This window comes from Lemur catta, chromosome 12, assembly GCF_020740605.2.
Source record: "Lemur catta isolate mLemCat1 chromosome 12, mLemCat1.pri, whole genome shotgun sequence".
NCBI classification, from domain to species: domain Eukaryota; kingdom Metazoa; phylum Chordata; class Mammalia; order Primates; family Lemuridae; genus Lemur; species Lemur catta.
In genome coordinates this window covers 91,777,754-91,798,840 of record NC_059139.1, presented here as the reverse complement: position 1 = coordinate 91,798,840, position 21,087 = coordinate 91,777,754, and the positions used below count along the sequence as shown (strand labels likewise).

The following is a 21,087-nucleotide window of genomic DNA, read 5'->3' as shown; positions in this document are numbered from 1 at the left end:
GTTTGTTTTTTTAAAGAAAAATCAAAGAAAAGTTGGTATAATCTTCCACACCTGCACCAGTCTGCAGCCAGCCAGAGCCTGCTGGGAAGGGACCCCTCAGGGACACAGGGTACATTAATCTTGTCACCTGGAATTTGAGAGGTCAACAAGCCCTCTGCCAGCCTACCGCAGCTGTCCACCGGCTCTCACCTTCCCGCAGGACCGGCCCACTCTGGCTCGGCTGACACCACAAACAGCCATTGATCTACCCACCCAGGGAGCAGAAGAAACGTAATGCATCTTTTCTTTCCATTCAGTTCCCTTTCGGTTGGTCTTTTCAAAGTAGTTTGTGTGTGTGGTAATCTGTAAAAGGATGACTAGATGTAGGCGCCAAGAGTAAGTGATGTCGAGTCTAGAAATACATTCAGAGGAAGTGAGATGCCAATATCGGCTGTGTTGGCCAGATAGTTTAGATACGTGCATGATGAAACAACACAAGATGATTTCTACACCCTTATAACTTTGCCCCAGTTAACAAACCTAATTGCCTGACCCTTTGCCTGCCAACCTGCCCTTAAAAACCCTGTCTCCCAAGTTCCCAGGGAGGAGGATTTGAGAAATTCTCCCCCGTCTTCCCACTTAGCACCATGCAGAATAAACCCTCTGCCTAAACCCTGCTGTCTGCGCGGCTTGGCTTCCTCCTGGGCAGCAGCCAACGAACCCGGTTGGGCGGCAACAGTTTCTGTGTTTCTGGCTTGAAGGAGAGAGACATTGGAGTCCGCTGCTTCCAGCTTGGGGTAAGTACAACTGTGCTCATTAGACTATCCTTGCAATAAATTTCCCAGTTAACTACTCACAAACCTGTTCAAACTCGAAGGCTTTTCTGACTCTGATCTTGGTGATAATACCAGGGTCCTATTCTATTCTTTCCCTGTGGTATTGGTGGCTACAACAGCTCTGTTGGTTTTATTGTCAATTTGATCCCATTTATATATCTTCAAAAATTCCTAAATGCTTTGAGCTTACCAGCTTTTCTGCTGTGCTGCTTCAAATTTTATATTTCTTCTATCAATCATCTTAATGTGAGTTTAAAATAAAGGAGATATGAGTGTGGGTGCATTTAGTCAGTTCCTTTGGAAATTTACGGTAAAAAAAATCAGAACAAAAACTCAAAACACATATTAATGAAGATCACTTTATTGAGTTACAGGACAGGATGCATAAAAATATAATATTTCAATAAAATTTAACCATTTATTCAAAACTAGAAATTTTACACATTAGAAAAAATATTTTACTGTCTGTTAGCCACTTATTCATTATTTAAAATCTTTAAGACAAATATTTAGTTATGCCCCGAATCCCCAAATGGTAAAAACAATAATCAATTAAAGTTTGTGTCAATTAAAACAAATTAAAGTTTTACTTGATTAAAGAAATTCCCTTCTATATTAAGGAAATATAGCACATAATTAATGTTAGTTCCCTTTCCCCATTGCATAATGAAGAATACCATACTCTCCTCTCACTCTTCCTAGGAAAGTGTATGAAAATATCACTGGACAAAATCTTAAAGCTTTATCTCCCCTGACATTATTTGATCACAAATTTCCTTGGTCAATGGAACATAAGACTTTTCCAAGTTATCCATGAAGTAAAGTGGATCAGAAATTTTCAGTGGGTTAAATCCATCTTCCACCAATTGATACTTCTGTAGTTTGAATGTCCCTGTCATTTCCATTTTTTCCTATAAAACAATTACTAAGATGAGTGGATGCATTTAATATTATCTATAAGAGCTATTATATGTAATGAAAATATTTAACACTATAGAATATAATATGTAAAAATAACATTTTGTATCTAATAATCTTCTCTACATTTACTACTAAAAACATTGGAAATAAAAAATCACCTTGTAGCATATTTAAGTCTTTAGTTTGATTTAGCTGTAAACTTTACTCAAATATTAACTCATTCAATATATAAGAATTATGAACATAATCAATAAACTGATTACAAGTGGGTCTAAAACACATAGGCTCTCTCTTTGATTCAATACCAATTCAATATTATGTATAGAGAATGCTATGAGACACTAAGGAGATAAAAGCAATTTCTGCAAGTATACACAAATCTATTACACAAGGCAGAATACTACAAGAACCACAGGGGATACAGGATACCCTAAAACCTGGGTCCCCAAACTTGTAGCAACTCAGTGAATTCCCGGCAGGCTCACAGAATATATTAAGTTTTCAAGGGAAACCCAGTGATATCTGTTGGTCACCACTCACAAACTACCAGCTCAAGGTAGTTTATAGTCTCAAAGTAGTTTATGATACTTTTCATTCAATGATGCCATATCTTTGCAAAATGGGGTTTTGGTGGTTGCTGTGATAAAGAGCAAGTACAGCCAAAAATCATGTTGGAACATGGAACCAAGCTGAGGAAGAGCTGCACAGTGCCCAGCTTACATCTCCTTAGGAAGCAACTGTGGTCATTTGCAAATGAAACAAAAGTATTTTTCCTTTTGATTGATATCCATTATTTTTTCAAATGGCTACTAATTTGATAAACCTAAATACTTATTTATTTGTTTTAACTAGTGAATAAACAAAGGTTTAGGTATTTGTTTTGACCCAGGATTGCTATGAAAAAACTTACTGAGACACTAAAGGTACCACCAATCTAGAAAGTTTAAGAATCTCTGCTTCAAGGTATTTAAAGGATACAGTGTATTTCTTTGTGGGAGTTTCAGGGACAGAAAACAACCTGTTTAAATGGGATGACATGGAGGGACCCACATAAAATTCTGAGTGACCTGGCTATTTCCATTCATCCTTCTGGACTAATTCCAGTCAACTTCGCTATGAGACCCCTCCCTGACCTGACCTCCCGCCCCCGCAGCCCCCGGCCCCAGCAAGGTATTCGCAGAATCAGAGGTGGTTGTGCAGGCACACATGTCCTTTTTCTCTTTTTTAAAAAATTAGAAGCTTACTGTACTTACACAATTTGGTGTTCTGCTATTTTTAAACTTAATATTATACAAAGTATATTTTCCTAGGTCTTATAATTTTCTTCAAAATAGCACTTTTAAAAATGGTTTTATAAGGTCTCATTTAATTATATTTTAGGTAATCTTGCCCTTATTCTTGAACTTATAGAGAATATCAAAACTTTTATTACCACAAATAATACTTTGAAGAATATCTTCATATATAACATTGATGCATCTTGATTACTGCCTAAGGATAAATCTCTGAAAGTGAAATTAGTAAGTCAAAATATATGCAAACTTTTAGGGATCTGATCATATATTACCAAATTGTTTTCTGAGAGGTTATAACAACTTATGTCTCCACAAACAGAACAAAAGGACAAAGTTAGTTTTATTCCGGCTATGCTATTATGATATTTAAAATTTTTTTTATACATTACTGACAAAAAGGTTCTTTTTTTAATTTGCACTAAATAGATTTTTAATAATATAGTTTTACTCATTTTGTTACAAGTAACTTTTACTTTTGCATTCCTTTTATCAGATCATTTATTATTATAACAGTTATTAAATAAATGTCAGGCTTTGTGCTAACTGTAGAAAATACTGTAATAAACATAACAGTCATGGTCCACATTCTTTTTAGGTGTTTAATAATCCTGAAATATTTTCTAAATTTTTTCAAGGTTAATCTAGTCTTCTAGGGTAGTCCTATGGCAAAATATTTTCTTCAGCTTAATGAAAGTGAATTTTAAGTAGCCATAGGGGGAAAGTATTATTGCTGTATCAACTTTCTATTCCATCAAAATATATTACTCATGGGGTAGGGTCAGGAGGGATGGGAGGAAGGTGGCTGTGGGTATAAAAGGGCAACATGAGGGATCCTTGTGGTGTTGGAATGTTCATATCCTTACTGTGGTCATGGATGCATGAAGCTACACGAGTGATAAAGTATATGGAAAATACACACACATGAGTGCAAGTAAAACAGGAGAAATTTTAATAAGATGGGTAGATTATGTTAATATCCTCATTGTGATAGATTTGCAAAATTTTATCCTTGGGGAAAACCGGGTAAAGGACATACAGGATCTCTCTCTGTTATTTCTTATAACTGTATGTAAATCTATAGCCATTTCTATACAAGTTTCAATTAAAATATATTACTTCTGCTTCATATTTACTTATCTTTAGTACTATAGAGGATTGTTATGAAAATAATCTGAGACAACGTATGTAAAAACTCTAAAAAGTAAAAAATGCAAATGAAATACTAATTTTCTGATAGTTCAGATGATGTGTCTCATTGGACAAGTAGTGACTTTGCTAGGAGGATTGCTTGGTAAATGCTTTAAAGCTGAATATGACGCAGTCTATTGCTCCAAGGGACCTAATAGTGATATATTAAATATATTCAGAATAAGTCTATGTGATTGGATGTTAAGAGATGATCAATGGTTGAGTAAGCAAAGTTACCCAGTAGTTGAGTAAATTTGTTTTCTTTTCACTGTACTTTATACTAGCAACCTAACAAGACAGAGCTTTGCCCAAAAATAACTACACTTAGAATTCCCCAAAATACAAGGTCCGGATGAGGGAGAGGTTGAGTAGAATGACAATAAAATTAAAAACAGAGTTGCTTGAAGCCAACTGCCTCCAGGTTTCACACACATCCCCGCAGACTCCTCGATGTCTACTTGACAGAACCTCATTCTAGGCACTTAGCACCAAAAGTGTCCACAAGGTATATGTGAGACATGGTGTTGGCTTGCCGCTATCACTGGGACATTTTGCTCTGAGGTCCTGACTGAAGAGGAACAGAGCAATTCTATAATCAGGACAAAGATAAATATGTCCTAGCATTTCATCACGCTCCCTCTATAATTAGGCATCAAACATGGCATCAGTCAGAATCAACTCGACACCCTGGTGCTTCTCACTACTCTTGAAATTCTCTAATACAAATAAAATACACATATCTAAAGCATACAATATTATTTGACAATGAAACTACCTCCTGGTTTCCTGGTCTTAAACTTCATAGTAAATTCAAACAGTAAAATTACCTGAATTCTTAAAAATCTTGGGCAGGCATAAGCTGGTAGAGATGCTACAACTTGTTCATAAACTTTTTTTGAATCTAAAGACTTATTTGGTTTTAAAATAATAGAAGCCATTCCTGCTTTTCCTTCATAACCTGAAAAAAAGTTTGAAATAGAGTCAATCATGTAAGTACTAGATTAATTTTTTAAAATCAATTCTGTTACTTACCTACTGATCGTTACAGTGACATTGACCCTGTCGCGGTGATAACAAGGCAATGTGGCATCAACGGCTCTGTGTCCTTCCCTGAGCATGTTATTTACTCTCTAGAAACACGTCAAGAATAGGGAAGACCACAGTCTATTCCTAATTGTCTACACTACAGAGATAAAATAGATGGAATGGAAAACACTACAAGTTCCCTATAATATGTATCCTAACACTACTACACAAATATTAAGAAAGGAAACATTTATTTAAAGGCAAATGTAGAAATGTACATTTTAAGCATTAATGCAAAAAAATTAAAGGGCATATTTTTAAGTTAAGAAACTAGAAACCAGTATTTCCATAATTAATTCCACAGCTCATTGACTGCTATGGGTCAGAACATAAAGATCCTATGGATCTTTACAGGGGCTCAGAACATTCTGGAGCCTTTCTCTTATATTAAATAACCAGTCCCTTCCTCCGCTCTCCTACCCAAACACTCCCACCCCTGGTGTCCCCTGCACTTACAAGTATCAGCTGGAAAATGGAGAATGGCTGTCCTGTGACTTCAAATCAGTCACTTTTCTGTGCTATTTTTAATGTCATGAGATGATCCTCATATGTGTATTTATAAAAATAATGAGGAAAAAATTTTAAATAATGTTTTTAAAAAGACCCACCTTAAGTACAAGTCAGTTTTAGTAAACATTTAATGTAGAACACCTTCCTGTTTAGTGGTATGTACAAACTCTAGTCATAAAGAGAAAGATAACAGACTATGGAAAAGCTATAACAATTTTCAAGCAGTGAGTCACTGACCAGAGTTTTCAAGCTCTGCTTAAAAATAAACACAGGCATTGAAATTCACTGGGTACCTTTCCCCTGATGTGACCATGAGGTTTGTTAGCTTGGTCAAGGGCATTATCTGCCAAGACAGGACTAAGATGTTTATCTTAATACATAAAAATTAAAATGCTGAATTAGTAAGATTGTTGTAAAACTAAAGAACAGTACCACATTCTATCCTGAGCATCTTTCCAAAATCTGAAATATATTTATACCTGACACAGCCACACCATAGACGTTTGTTTCCTGTATGAAATCCAACATTCCAATAACAATTGCAACCTCTGTGGTTGAAACATTTTCTCCTTTCCATCTAAATGAAAAACAAATTCCAGTTAGTGTACCCGTATTTGAAGAACTAGACATCCAGTTTTAGTTTTAATGTCTTGCATTTGGCTCCTCCAAGCATCGAGTGATCAATACTAACTGTAGTTTTCAAAATGAAAGATATTTCTAAGAAAGTACATTGTCAGTAATTCAACGGAATCAGCATCTGTTTTTCAGTTAAAATGACTTTATATCTCATTAATATAAATTGCTTACAGTAAAATGTTTTATAATACACATGAAAATAAAGTAGTGATAAGGATTATCATTGCAAAAATCTTTATTTTGTAAAATAACAACAATTAAGTGCAAATCATTCCCTGTTTCTGATGAAAGTAAAGCTACAGTTGTCTTTCAGTATACTCGCCCACTTTAATTTCTAGGTATTAAACCCTTTGGCTCCTTTAATGCATATAAATATTTTATTTTAATTAACATAATTTTGCATAAAGTGAGTTTAGAGTATAGTACAAGAAGAAAAGAGTATAGGAAGTAATTTATTCATTCAAGCATTTGTTGAATGCTTTACTTAGTCATTGGCTAGTAAAGCAAAATAATTTCATAGGCCTAAAATAATCTTGGAGAATTTTTAAAAATGTAACGAAGGGGAATTTTGCTGTTCTAATTTTTTATCATTAGGTTAAGAATTAGACCATATTTGACTAAACTGGTTTTCTGTTTTAACCCTACCATTTCGACTTCTCATCTGTCTGCCAGTTTTATAACCTAAAAAAGGAAAACAGTGATTTGAACTAAACTGGCTCATTGAAATAATTATAAAATTTTACATCAAAATTTAACTTGTAGTTCAATCTAGAAAGAGATGGCCAATAAATTTTTAAGTGAAAAAACATTATGGAGATAAAAAGGCTCTGCCTCCCTGAAGGCTAAAGAGCATGTGGTCTCTGATGTTTCCATAGGAGCAGGGTTCACACTTACAGAACAAGCTGTGCATCCCATGATATTTCATACCTGAAAGTATCTCCGATACGGTCCCAAAAATAAAGGAAATTCTGATCTTGAACCATCAAGTCTCCTGTGTTAAAGTAAACATCTCCCTTCTTAAAAACATCAAAAAGCAATTTGTTTTGTGTGTGCTTATAAGACCCAGCATAACCAAAAAAGGGATGTTTTGCATTCACTGGAGAAATGAGAAGTCCAGGTTCTCCTGCAACAGAGAAGGGAATCTTTGCAGTTATCTGATTAAAATTATTGTTACACACGCCTTGCACACATCTAAATTATATCTGGTCAACACAACCGATATTGCCATCCCATCTTCCTCTGAATGTATTTCTAGATTTGACATCACTTACTCTTGGTGCCTACATCTAGTGCATCCTTTTACAAATTACCACAAACACAAACTACTTTGGAAAAACCAACCAAAAGGGAACTGAATGAAAGAAAAGATGCATTAAATTTCTTTTACTCCCTGGGTGGATAGATCAATGGCATCCTGTTAGTCTAGGTGCCCTTTACTTCAGAATTTTTAAGACTCTTACATCTCTCTTAGAATTTATGTTCTTTGTTTTTTGTCTTCAGGACACAGGTGACAGTTTCTTCTCTGATTAATGATTCCAAATATTTAAATAGGTCATAGTTTATTCATATGTTTCTGTCTAGAAATAATTTACATTGTGAAGACATAAGGCCTTAATGGAAACAAAAATATTGACAAAAATATTGAATTCCAAAATAGTAAAGCAGATATTTGGGGTCAACTGGCTTTTTAAGAAACTCTGAGGCTATATAAGCACAGTTCTGAGATTCAAGTTCCAAATCAGATATTATTGTAATTGTAATAAATAAAACACTAGAAAAATGTGTTTAAGTTCTTTGTAATCTCTTCAGAAAGTGCTTTTTTCTTGGACAGTATCCATAGAGTAGAATTAGAGAAAGATACTTGCTAAAAGCCCCCAGGGTTAAAATACAGAGATTTGGGAGATTTGTTTTTTGACAGATAACACTTGTAATTTTTTTTCAATCTTTCAGCTACCAGAAAATAATAACAGGTCTGCAACCTTAATCTTCACATTGGAAGTAAAGTTATCTCTGAAATGTAGAGGAAGTAAAGTTATCTCATACCCAGAGGCAGTAAACAGTGATTTTGGCTGGATTTATTCAGACTGGAGCTCTAAGTGTACATCTCTACATTTTATTTCCTAGTTTGATTACACATAGCAGCAAGTTACTAGGGGCACGTGCTTCCATTGAAATTTCTAACCCAAAATTGTAAGAAAATCTATCTTGGTAGGGGAGGGGAATGAGAGGCAGAAGAGAGGGAGGAAGGAAACAAGTCCCATGCCAGGCCCTGTAGGAATTTACATACATCTCATTTAATTGTCAATGATAAACCCACAAAATAAATATTGTCACCTCTTCTTTACATATGAAGAAAATGAGACTCAGGTTGACTAACCTGCCCAAAGTTGCACAGTTTCTAAGTGTCAGAACCTAGGTTTAAATTCAAGTTGGCCTGACTTTCTACTATATCCAGAATTATAAATTAATTCATTAATTTTTGTATTATAGTTTGGTGATATAGGACATTAGACATATGCCATTGGTACAAAATAGAAGTGATGGATTAAGGAAAATATGAGCCAAATAGTGACCACTGTTCCATTTTAACAATTTACCATCTCAGTGACCCAGTTGGGGCTCTTAACACCTAATAATTAAACCATTCCACTTGTACCAAAATTCAGAAAAGTCAAATTACATAATGGACCTAGTCATTTTTCTTCATCAAATACTACTACTACTAATTCAGTATTATAGTCAGCCCTTGGTATCTGCAGTTCAGCATCCATGGATTCAACCAAATGTGGATCCAAAATATTTGGCAAAAACAATTAAAAAACAATACAATAATAAAAAATAACATGAATTTAAAAATACAGTACAACTACTTGCATATCATTTACATTATATTAGGTATTATAAGTAATCTGTTTAAAGTATTTGGGAGGATGATATGTAAACACTACACCCTTTTATACAAGAAACTTGAGCATCTGTGGATTTTGATGTCCACCAGGGGTCCTGGAGCCAATCGCTCTGAGGATGCTGAGGGACAACTCCAGGTGGAAGTGCAGAAACTTCCATTTGAGGAGACGTCTTTAAATACAAGTCTTACCTTTTTTCACACAACTACACCAATTCTGTTCATTTCTCATGGGTTCATCTTTCTGAAAATCATACTTTATCAATTCAAATTTGAAAAAAAGCTGAAGAAACAAAATTAAACAAGCATTTGGTTATTTGTGTAATGACATCTACTGGTAATAGATTTTATGCTCAGTTGAAATAAATAGAATATGGATTTATTAAAACAAGTAACTTTTATTGATACAAAATTAAACAAATTATTTGAAAATCAAAACTGAAGGCATCAGTGAATAGCATTTACTTACTGGCGTTTAATTTCATTTCTATTGTGTTGCACTTTCCCTTAGCCAAACACTACTAATTTTAATCATGAATGAATGATGCCAAGACACAGAAACAATCCAGGCATTCAGTTTCAAGCTCTACTAACTACAGGTAAGAGGACTATTTTTGCAGTCACCCCTGAAATGGAAAGTTTGAATAGAACTAAAATGTAAGCTATGTGAATGCAAAGATTTTGTTGCTCATTTTTTCCTTATAGTCTCTAGAAAAGTGACCAAATGCCTAAAAAGTGCAGTTACTTGAAAACTACTTCGGCCTTTTCCCCTGGGTTTTTCACCTTAACGCCCATAAACTAACACTGAGTACTTCTCTACACCATTGTAGTGTAAGATGACAGATTTCTTTAAACATCTTCATTGCACTGGCAACCAAGCTAATCAGCTGTCCCCTCCATCACAAATATTTCCAGTTCCCCTGACCCTGTAATGTCCATATTATTACCATGTCATGGAGACTCACATATCAACTAAGTTTTGACCCTGGGGAAGAACTGCAGGTTGGGTTTAGTTCAACCCCCTCACTTTTTCTATAAGAAAACTGAGGTTTCACTCACCAATGAAACCTGTGATCTTACTAAGCTAAATTAGAAAATAGTGAACTAACATAAAGGTAATAAAATTAAGTGAGAGAAAATAATAAGAAAGGACAAATAGCAGAGGGAGGGAGGGAAGGAAAAAGAGTGAGAGAGAAGAGAGAGAGGGGGGAGGAGAGAAATGAACAGATCTATTAATAGAGCAAGTAAGTGGGAAAGATGAATAACATTAGTGAGATAAATGTGTTAGTATTATTTATTATCAAAAATTAAGCATTGGCCGGGCGCGGTGGCTCACGCTTGTAATCCTAGCACTCTAGGAGGCCGAGGCGGGTGGATTGCTCAAGGTCAGGAGTTCAAGACCAGCCTGAGCAAGAGCGAGACCCCGTCTCTACTAAAAAAATAGAAAGAAATTATCTGGCCAACTAAAATATATATAGAAAAAATTAGCTGGGCATGGTGGCGCATGTCTGTAGTCCCAGCTACTGGGGAGGCTGAGGCAGGCAGTAGGATCACTGAAGCCCAGGAGTTTGAGGTTGCTGTGAGCTAGGCTGACGCCACGGCACTCACTCTAGCCCGGGCAACAAAGCGAGACTCTGTCTCAAAAAAAAAAAAAATTAAGCATAAAATTTATGGTTTTTAATGTTAGTCGAATCAGCATGAAACTAGAATCACAATTTGAATTAAAATACGAATGATAGCAACTAGCATTGATTGAGCACTTACTGTATGCCAGACACTGCTAAGAGCTTAAGAGCTACATTTAACTTAATCACCAAAACACTCTGTGGGGTAGAAACTAATAGTATCCCATTTTAAGATTAGGGCCAATGCAAGACGCAATGAAGCAAATGCATTGTTATTCTAGACATAAAAATTCTTTATTAAAATTCAAGCTGACACCTTGTTGGTCTGTCTCTGTCTGTAACTGGATAACAGGACATTGGCCACTTGCCTAAGGACCAGTAGAAAGAAAGATTCCAGAAGTTCAGGAACTGCCTCTCTCATCTCGGCCGGAGGAGGACACTGCCCTGTCCGCGCCCTGCTTCCTCCTGCGCTGACCTGCTTCGTCTCGTCACGCGGCCACCAGCGTAGTGTCACCCACGTACGTGAGTGAGAGCCATTCCGCACTCAGTTACTGTGCAGTGTGTCTGTTACCAGATATAGGGAACTTGGTGGTCAAAAACTGAATAATTTTATAATTCAAATGAAATTAAATGTCACAGTATCTCTAGGAGGAGTCTGGATCAGAGCATTACTGCTCAGCTAGAAGCATTCCCCTTCTTCCTGCCTTCAAGAGGTGCCTATGAGATCACAAAAATGGCTGCATTATAGTAACACATATAAAAAGTGGACTTCATACCTTCAAAATCCCTAACTGTCCATGTTTATGGACGCGTGTCCCTGCCCATGGACGCGTGCCCGTGTCCGTGGACGCGTGTCCCTACCCGTTGACGCGTGTCCCTGCCGGTGGACGCGTGTCCCTGCCCGTGGACGCGTGTCCCTGCCGGTGGATGCGTGTCCCTGCCCGTGGACGCGTGTCCCTGCCCGTGGACGCGTGCCCGTGTCGGGGCACAGCCACAGGCGGCCGTCTAGGGCGCACTGCCCAGAGCCCCGCAATCCGCACCCGCCTGGCTGTGCTCATCGGCCGGGACTTTCTCTACAGACCCTCGTGTGACTTTGCATATTCAGCTTTGGAAGTTTATGAGTTGGAAAAGGAACACAAAATTGTGTCCTCAGTTAATACATAAGGAGACTTTGAACCCCGAGGGAAGTAACTTGTCAAAGTTACAAAGTCCAGTAGTGGCAGAGTTCGGCCTAGAACTGAGATATCCGTCCCTGGGTAGTAAAGAATTTAACCTTACCTAGAAACAGGTCTCAGCTCATCTTCTGGGAGGTAATCTATAACTATGCCTTTGGGCTGTCATTTTTGAGAGGAGTGTCTTTGTTTGTCTTAGGGCCTTGGGCCACGCAGATAGTAACAACATGATTTAGAAAAGGATCTCGGGAGCCTCACCAACAATGTTATGTAGGGGAGGGGCTTCGTGTCACCCGGCTTGACTTCCTGCGGGGCAGGAAATAGAAGTCAACCAGATCTGCATGATCAAGCCCCAAAGAGACTCTGGACAAGAATCTCAGGTGAGCTTCCCTAGTAGGCAATACTCCATGTGTACTGTCTCCCATCAGTTCTAGGAGTGTAATGACGTTCTGACTCCCCAAGAAAGGACAACTGAGAGCTGTACCCCTGGGACCCTCCTAGATTCTACCTCGAGTGCCCCATTCCTGGGCTGATTTTAACCTGTATTCTTTAGCTGTCATAAGCTGTAATCACAAATGGAACAGCTATCAGCGAGTTCTGTGAGTCCTAGAAAATTATGAAACCAAAGTGTGGTCTTAGGGACTCCCCAAATTGCAATTGATGTCAGAAGTGAGGGTGATCTTGTGGAGACTGTCCCCTTACTTCACAGTTGGCTAACTTTCCTTGTCCCTAAAAGACGCCTAATTTTAAGACAATAAAAAAATCTCGTGAAAATGTTTAAGAAAATGAGCCTTTTTATGAATCTTATCTTTTGCCTTTGCAGTGTGTCCACGGATTTAGCACCATGAACGGCCACTTATGCTTCCTCCTCTCCTCTCCTCCCACCGAACTCCCATTTCTTAGTGTTATATTATTTTTATATTGTTGGGTTTTATATTTCTATTCCCTGTGTAAATATAATTCAGAGCTGTTCAGTCTTCTATATGTAAATGGTTTCAATGTTCACCATCAACCTTTTAACTGGAGGTGATTCCTTCATTTCTAAGTTCTGTTTTATCTTCAGGTTGACCAGAATTTCTCAGTGAATTTTATAAAGAAGTACTATAGTCCTGTAAATATGTGGGTATTATATTCTCTGATTTATTAAGATTTTAAGAAAACCTCTTGGATGCCTTTATACTTGAGAAGCAATTTAGCCATAACTAAAATTGTTAGGTAAAGGCATTTTTCTCTCTTTTTTTTCTAGTATTGAGTGTTTTGTTTTTATTTTGAGAGATGCCAGAGATGCTTCCCATCTTCACCTATGTTACATCTTATACATCCTTTGCTTTTTCTGCCTCATCATCTCCTTATAGTTCTTTAATTTTTGTTCATTAATTTCACCAGGATATATTTTTCTGATGATCATTTTCTACCATATATTTTTTCGCAGGACCATAGTGTGCTCTTTTGCTAAATATTCAAGTCTTTACTTTAAGGAGGTTTTCTTTTGTTAGGGTTGAAATAATTATTTTTCTGCAGGAACACCAATTAAGCACGTCAGATCACCACCTATGTTTTCAAAACCCTTTTTCTTAATTTTTAATTATCATTTGTTCGTTCTTTTTATTGTGTTTGTGTGACTCCTTAATCCCACCCAGCTTGTTCCCTGCAGGGTTACGGTCTTGCTGGTTTCTGAGACCTTCACTGTGGACCTCCTCTCTGTAATATGTTCATCTTTTCTTCTGTTTTTCTCTTTGAGCTGATCACGCTTACTTTTGCATTCCTTTTGATGATTTATATTTTCCTTGATCCTCTCCTTTGAGCTCTTATTTTTATAGAGAATAATATAGCAATTTTTTTGAGCCTGCAGGAATTTGTTTTTCTAAACATTTCTCGGCCATTTCGGAGGACTTATTATCTCGATGTGAATTCATATTTTTTCAGTTGCTTTTATTTAGATTGATGATTATTCCTTTTTTCAGGCTTTATTTCATCTATGGATTTCATGTCTGCCCCTTCATAATTATTTTCCCCAGGTGAAAATACTGTAGGAAAGAGAAGGAAGCTCATAATTTTACTTGGGTTTGTCTCTCAAATACATCGTCACCAAAAGTTTTTGCCTTGGGGGCACACGTGGGACGCCATCTCCTCAGTTTTAGGCATGTAAATGGTTAAGTGCAGCACATGGAAAGGACATTGGGCTACAGGAACTCTGTGCTGCCGCCTGATTTTCCTCCTGCCTGGAGCTGGTTTCCCTGGGAGACAGCAGGCACCAGCTCGCGTGGGGCTGACATTTCTGAGAGACACTCGGCGAATCTCCCCACTTAATTATGAAACAATTATTGGGGCAAATGTTTCCCATTACCTGCCATCTAACAAACCAGCATGTGAATAAAATGATAAAAGACAGACTAGCATACATATGGTATTAGGTATGATGTTTTCATTTCCAAACTGAAAAAGAAAACTGAGTTGAAAACCAAGTTTTCCTAATAAATCAGAGACAAAAAAATGACTTTTTACATTATTGGTATTATTACAGTCTGACAGGAAATTTAAAACATTAGAAAATTATAATGAAGTCAAATCAGTAATACAAAATATATCTTCACATGCTCTTGTTGGATGGTTACTTAATATGATTCAGCTGCGCAAAGAGGGCTTAATGTGATTACCGAATTTGTAATGGAACTAGTGCACAGAAGGTGAGAAATTAACTGCATGGAATGAAAAACCCGGCAATATAAGTACTAAATTTCCCCGAAATACTTTTGTTCAGAATACAAGCACATTTCTGAGAAGTCAACTAGACCCTCAAAATCTTAAAAGAACGCATTATAAAAGCAGTTTGCACCTTCTTTAGAATTAGAACATTAGTGTGATTTACACCAGCTTTGGGTACGCAGCTCAACTAAAAAGGCGAACAACTGTGGCATGAAAAACATGTGTCAATTACTTACAGACACTGAAAAAAAATCACCAGAGACTAGAAAACCAAACACTTGTTTTTTGTTGCTTCCAGGTGTTCTTTGATGTAGGGCAGTTTGTTATGCAGAAATCTTCATCTATAAAACTAAAACAGCCAGGGATGCAAGTGATACAGATGCACCAAAGCTTGCACTAGGAATTCTTAGAGCTCTTTTCAAAAGCTTGAGTATGGCCCTGTGGAAACACCAACAGCAATGTCACAGTATAGGGCCCCTCTCAGGACACAGCAAGGCCCCTGAGAAAACGCACCCGAGCAGAGAGAGATTAACACCCAGATTTGCTCCATACACGCTTGTCTGTGACTGGACCAGCCTGTCACCTTCTGTTCTTGTACTGTCACATCGGGTTTGGGAGTCAAACAGTGAGCGGGAAGTTTTCTCTCCTTTTCTATTCTCTGGAAGAGTTTGTAAGATTGGAGTTATTTGCTCTTTCAATATTCAGGACATTTAACAGGGGAGCTATCTAGAGCTACAGTAAGATTTTTGGGTATGTTTATTTTATTTAGTGTGGTAATTCTTGTCAGTACTGGTAAGTTGTATTTTCTAGAAAATTTTCCAAGTAATCTCATAATTTCAACTTTATTGATATGAACTCATTCGACTAAATAAAATCAACTCACTAAACTACATAAAATTCAAATAAAATCCTATTTTATTGTTTTAGTGTCTAAAGCATCTGTAGCAATGTCCCCTTTTCCATTTCTGATATTATGTGCTCTATCAATCAGAATCCCTTTCTTTATTTTTAAAAATATTATATTTATATTTCTTTTGATATTCCTCACTGAATGTTTCTTTTCTATTTCATTAATTTCTGCTCTTTATTATTTTCCTCCTTTTATTTTGAGTTTATTTTAGTTTTTTTTTTTTTTTTTTTTTTGAGACAGAGTCTCACTGTGTTGCTTGGGCTAGAGTGAGTGCTGTGGCATCAGCCTAGCTCACAGCAACCTCAGACTCCTGGGCTCAAGCGATCCTCCTGCCTCAGCCTCCCGAGTAGCTGGGACTACAGGCATGCGCCACCATGCTCGGCTAATTTTTTCTATATATACTTTTAGTTGTCCAGATAATTTCTTTCTATTTTTAGTAGAGACAGGGTCTCGCTCAGGCTGGTCTCGAACTCCTGACCTCGAGTGATCCACCCACCACCGCCTCCCAGAGGGCTAGGATTACAGGCATGAGCCACCGCACCCGGCCTATATTAGTTTTTTAAAATTAACTTACAGATATGGATATTTGGCTCCATACAATAAATTTTCAGCTGTTCTTAGCTGATTCCACAAGTTTTTAAATGTAACATTTTTTATTATGAACTCATAATATCTTCTAATTTCTATTATGATTTTTTCTTCAACCCATGGCAATTTTGAAATGTTTTATTTCCAGATACATAGGAGATTATCCAGTTGTCTTTTAAAAAAATTATTTCTATCTCAAACTGTCGTCAAAGAACATAATCTATATTTCTTTGATCCTTTGAAATTTGTTAGAATTCCCTTAAGTGACCCAGTAATTTTTATAAAATATTTCATAAGTGCTTGAAAGAATGGGTATTTTGAAGTTGTTAGATGCAGGGGCCTTTATATGCTGATTAGTAGTTTGTTTATTATTCAAATATTCTGCATTATTGAAGATTTGTTTCCTCTTGAGGTTATATCAATTTGCTTTATAAATTTTTATTTTCACCTTTATTCTTTAAAAAATATTACTGTTGAGTTTAATTCCAGTTTAACAGTTATTTCTCCAAGCCAGTTGAAGATATTTGTCCACTGTCTTTTGTCTTCTGTGGTTGCCATTGAGAAATCAACTACTAGTTTTTTACTCCTAAAAAGGTGGTTGCTTTGGCTGCTTTTAGGATTTTAGTGTTATCTTGATATATTAATATTAATAGTTTAAGAAAATATATATATTAAAAACCTATACAGAATTTTTGAATGATATGAATGATAAAAGTAGAAATAATGCAATCAAAGTCCTCAAGGAAAATGGAAAGAGTCAAATTAATACATATCAGGACTAATGCTTGCTATTAACACATTATATCATTACATTTAAAAACTGAACAAAAATTAGACATTGTTATCCCCATATCATAGAGGGAAACCATGGGAGATGACTGAGTTTTGCATAACCCAGAGCATCATCTCTCACCTAGAGGCCACTATTTTATTTATAGAAGTTCTCAACTTAAAAAAAAAAAGGTGATAATATTTACCATGATTTCCAAGCACAAAGAAGAGAGTCAGCAGACCTTGATGTATTTCTTTCATAAAGAAAATATTGTACTTACTCTGTAAAAGAAATTTGTTCTCCCAACTGATCCAATTTTCCCAGTGTGGTTCATAAAATAAATGTTTCCTTCAGTAGCTCCATAAAGTTCACACATCTTAATATTTCCAAATCTGTCTAAAAACTGTCTCCATACATCACTCCGCATGCCATTTCCAACCGCCAAACGCACCTGATGATCCTTCTCTCCTTCTCTCTGTTAGAAGAAAAGGTTTTACTTGTAAATAATTTCAGTTTTCAATTCTTTTTTTTCATTATTATTGCTTAAATGACAAATATCCTAGAAGTAAGTTGCATGCAATAATAGAAGGGGAGTAAAAAAAAAAAACACATAAGTCTGTTGCAGAACTGTGTCCAACAGCTAGTGAAAGTTAACACTGGCCAAGGGTGATAGTTTGTGTTTCTCTATATCTGGGGAGAAGCTCATTCTAAATTCCAGATTACTGAAGCCTTTTTTTGGTAGATGTCAGTTAAGGAAGAAAGAATTTTCTAAGAATAAAAGCATTACTTTAAAAATATTATAAAAAGTACTTGAGTTTATACTCCCAGGTCTATGATTTATTAGCTATATAATTTTGAACAAGATGTTGATTCCCAATTTGATTCTCAGTTTATTCATATTTAAAAAAAAGATAATAACCTATTCCACTTATATACTGCAGTGTACAGTAATTTACAGTGCCTAGCATAGAGTAAACAATACACTGAAGCCATAGAATCAATGTAACATTTGTCTTTCAAATACTATGAAAAGCCAAGCACGGTGGCACATTCCTGTAATCCCAGCTCCTGGGAAGGCTGAGGTGGAAGGATCATTGAGCCCAGGAGTTTGAGACCAGCCTGGGCAATAATAGTGAAACCCCATCTCAGAACAAACACAAAAAAAACTGTGATAACTATACATAAATATTGTTTTAGAATGTGCAATATTCTCATATTTTTATTTCTAGTTCATATTTTAGAATTAAAGGAAAAATAGGATATACTTTGTTCTATATTCAATAAGCACTGTGTTAATTAACATGAATTATACACTGACCTAAACTTAGAGTAAAAATATATTATCAATATAGTCATGGTAAATGATTAGATGACACAAAAATTGAAGGTAGTTGAATGGAAAAAGATATATCTATCATGCAACCATCACTCAAGAGGAAGCTAACATAACCTTCCCCAGACAAAGTAGACGTTAAGTCTACATTTCTAGAGATAAAAAGGAACAATTAATAATAATAAAAGGATCAATTCACCATAAAGATACCAGCTCTAAATTTCTATTCATTGAATAACATAGTCAAATATATAAAGCAAAAATTGACAGAGTTAAAAGGAGAAACAGACAAATGTATTTTTAACTTACCTCTCTTGGTACTGATAGAATAAGCAGGAAAAGAATCATAAGACTATAGAAGTTTAAAGAAAAATAACCAACTTGACCTAATTTATGTACACAGAACAGTATAATGAATCACTGAAGAACACACATTCTTTTCAAGTGCCCATGAAACATTTATCAAAATAAGGTGATCATGTGTTGAGCCTTACAGCATGTCTTAACAAAATTCAAAGCATTAAACTTTACTCAAAAGTATGTTCTCTGACCACAATAAAATTAAACCAGAAACCAATTACAAAAACTAGAAATCTCCAAATGTATGCATAATCATCAACACAATTTTAAACAAATCAAAATAAAAAAATTACAATGGAAATTAGAAAATACTTTGAAACTGAATGATAAGAAACATAAGACATGATAAAAATCATAGTATGCAGCAAAAGCAATGCTTTGAGGAAAATTTATTGTGTTAAAGAAGAAATATTGAAAAGCTATGATCTATGTGTTTATGTATGTGTATGTGTGTGCCTCTGTGTGTGTGTTTCTCAAAATTAATGAGAAAAAGGCAGATACCACATAGAAAAATAGGCAAAAGTCTATTGGGAGATAATTCTTCATGACATACATACACATATATATATATTCTGATATACACAGTCATATATCTTTAATGGAGATGGTCTGAAAAATGCATCCTCAGGCGTTTTGTATGAACATCATAGCATGTACTTACACAAACCTAGGTGGAATGGCCTAGTACACACCTAGGCTGTATGGTATAGACTATTGCTCCTAGGCTACAAACCTGTACACCATGTTACTATACTGAATACTGCAGAAAACTGTAACACAATGGTGAGTATTTGTGTATCTAAACATACCTAAACATAGAAAAGGTACAGCAAAAATACACTATTACAATCTTATGAGACCACTGTCATATGTGGTCTGTTGATTGAAATATTATTTGTTATGCATCTGACTATAACAGACTGTCTTTTCAAAGATGTTTATACAGCAAATAGTATGTACATTATATTATTAAAAATTATATATGTACAAACGATAGGCTGATATATGTATATTTATGTAATATGTTTGTAGGTACATAGGCATACATAGAACTATAATAAATATGTACATGTATATGTTTATAGCCATATAGTTTATATCTATATCAGACTATCTTTTTAAGGATATTTGTGTAGCAAATAGCCTTGGAAGATAGAGCTAGTTTTTGGGTAACAAAGAAAATTTATTTACTTTTCAAGATAGAATAGAATAATTAGAAATAGCAAATTTGTTTACCTTCCCTCCTCTTCTGGGAGAAGATGTGCTTACATATTTTTATTAACTCCTCCTCAGATGTAAAGAAGGGGCAGGTCTCAGCCCCTTAAACGACTGGGAGGCTCCTAAGGGCGGATCTCAGGGGAGGCACAGTCTGCGCCACGACAGCAACCACCGGGCCGCCCTGGACCCCAGGGGACACGTGGGGGTGCCGAACTGAGGCGACAGGAGCCGCGCACAGAAGCTCGGGAAGCCTCGCGTGCCGAGTGATAGGCGGAGCTCGGCCGGGCTCAGCGCGCGCTTTCCGGCCGGCCGGGTTCCCGGCGGGGCGCCCAGCCCGCCCGCGGCCGTGCTGCCACCCCGGGACCGCCTGACACGCTGTTTAGCAGGTATTTTTCAAAGAAAATATCCCAGCATCTAATAAGCTTATGAACATATTCTCAACATCATTAGTCCTCAGAGAAATGCAAATGAAAACGCATGAGTGACAAACATTGACAAAAATAGCGAACTATTTCTTCCTTAGCACTACAACTTTTCCATCAAAGCATTTCCCCCAAACGCTAGCAAGGATGTGGAGCAGCAGGACCCCCACAGACCGGGCTGGGAGTGTCGGGTAGCGCCGCTTTGATAGTGTTTGCCAGCAGCTACTGATGCTGAGCATATTCGGAAACTACCATCTACCGAGGCTGCGGCCCGCGGCCCCGGAGCGTTGCGGTCCCGGCTGCGGCCGAGGAGCCACGGGGACGGACCCGCCGAGCGCAGAGTTTCAGGGCGCAAAGCGACAGTCCATGGCCTGAGGGGAACCGGGTCTGTCTCCACCAGTGTCCGCTCTCCGTTTCTCTTTCTGTGTGCTTTACGTTAGGGAGGGTTGGTTGTAGCTGCCCGCAGCTGCCCGTCGCTGTCGGGGACGCGAGGAAGCCTTGGGTCGCAGTCGCTCTTCCCAGTCCGCGCGGGCCGGGCGGCCGCGACCGCTCCGGGCGTCTCTCTCCGACCCGCGCCCCGGGGCCCGTGACCCCGTTCTGTGACACTGCAGTAGCCGTTCCCTCT

General features: G+C 37.0%; 1 protein-coding gene and 1 long non-coding RNA gene across 3 annotated transcripts in view; one reads left to right on the top strand and one right to left on the bottom strand.

Moving 5' to 3' along the window:
- Positions 1-464: 464 nt before the first annotated feature.
- On the top strand, positions 465-20,132 carry LOC123648227. Of its 2 annotated transcripts, XR_006738532.1 has the most exons (4): positions 465-776; positions 9,868-9,955; positions 11,334-11,499; positions 20,116-20,132. It is a non-coding gene; the product is annotated as an uncharacterized LOC123648227 (long non-coding RNA). The 2 variants fall into 2 exon arrangements; XR_006738531.1 differs by lacking the exon at positions 20,116-20,132 and having other exon boundaries at positions 11,334-11,804.
- SLC27A6 (solute carrier family 27 member 6) overlaps positions 1,161-21,087 on the bottom strand; it is a 57,291-nt gene continuing 37,364 nt past the window's right edge. Inside the window, exons 5-10 of the mRNA XM_045565933.1 lie at positions 17,410-17,604; positions 9,549-9,639; positions 7,379-7,574; positions 6,295-6,392; positions 5,047-5,177; positions 1,161-1,726 (exon numbers count right to left, since the gene is read on the bottom strand). Coding sequence (XP_045421889.1) covers positions 1,550-1,726; positions 5,047-5,177; positions 6,295-6,392; positions 7,379-7,574; positions 9,549-9,639; positions 17,410-17,604 — 888 coding nt within the window. The 3' untranslated portion in view covers positions 1,161-1,549. The remainder of the gene's footprint in view (positions 1,727-5,046; positions 5,178-6,294; positions 6,393-7,378; positions 7,575-9,548; positions 9,640-17,409; positions 17,605-21,087) is intronic.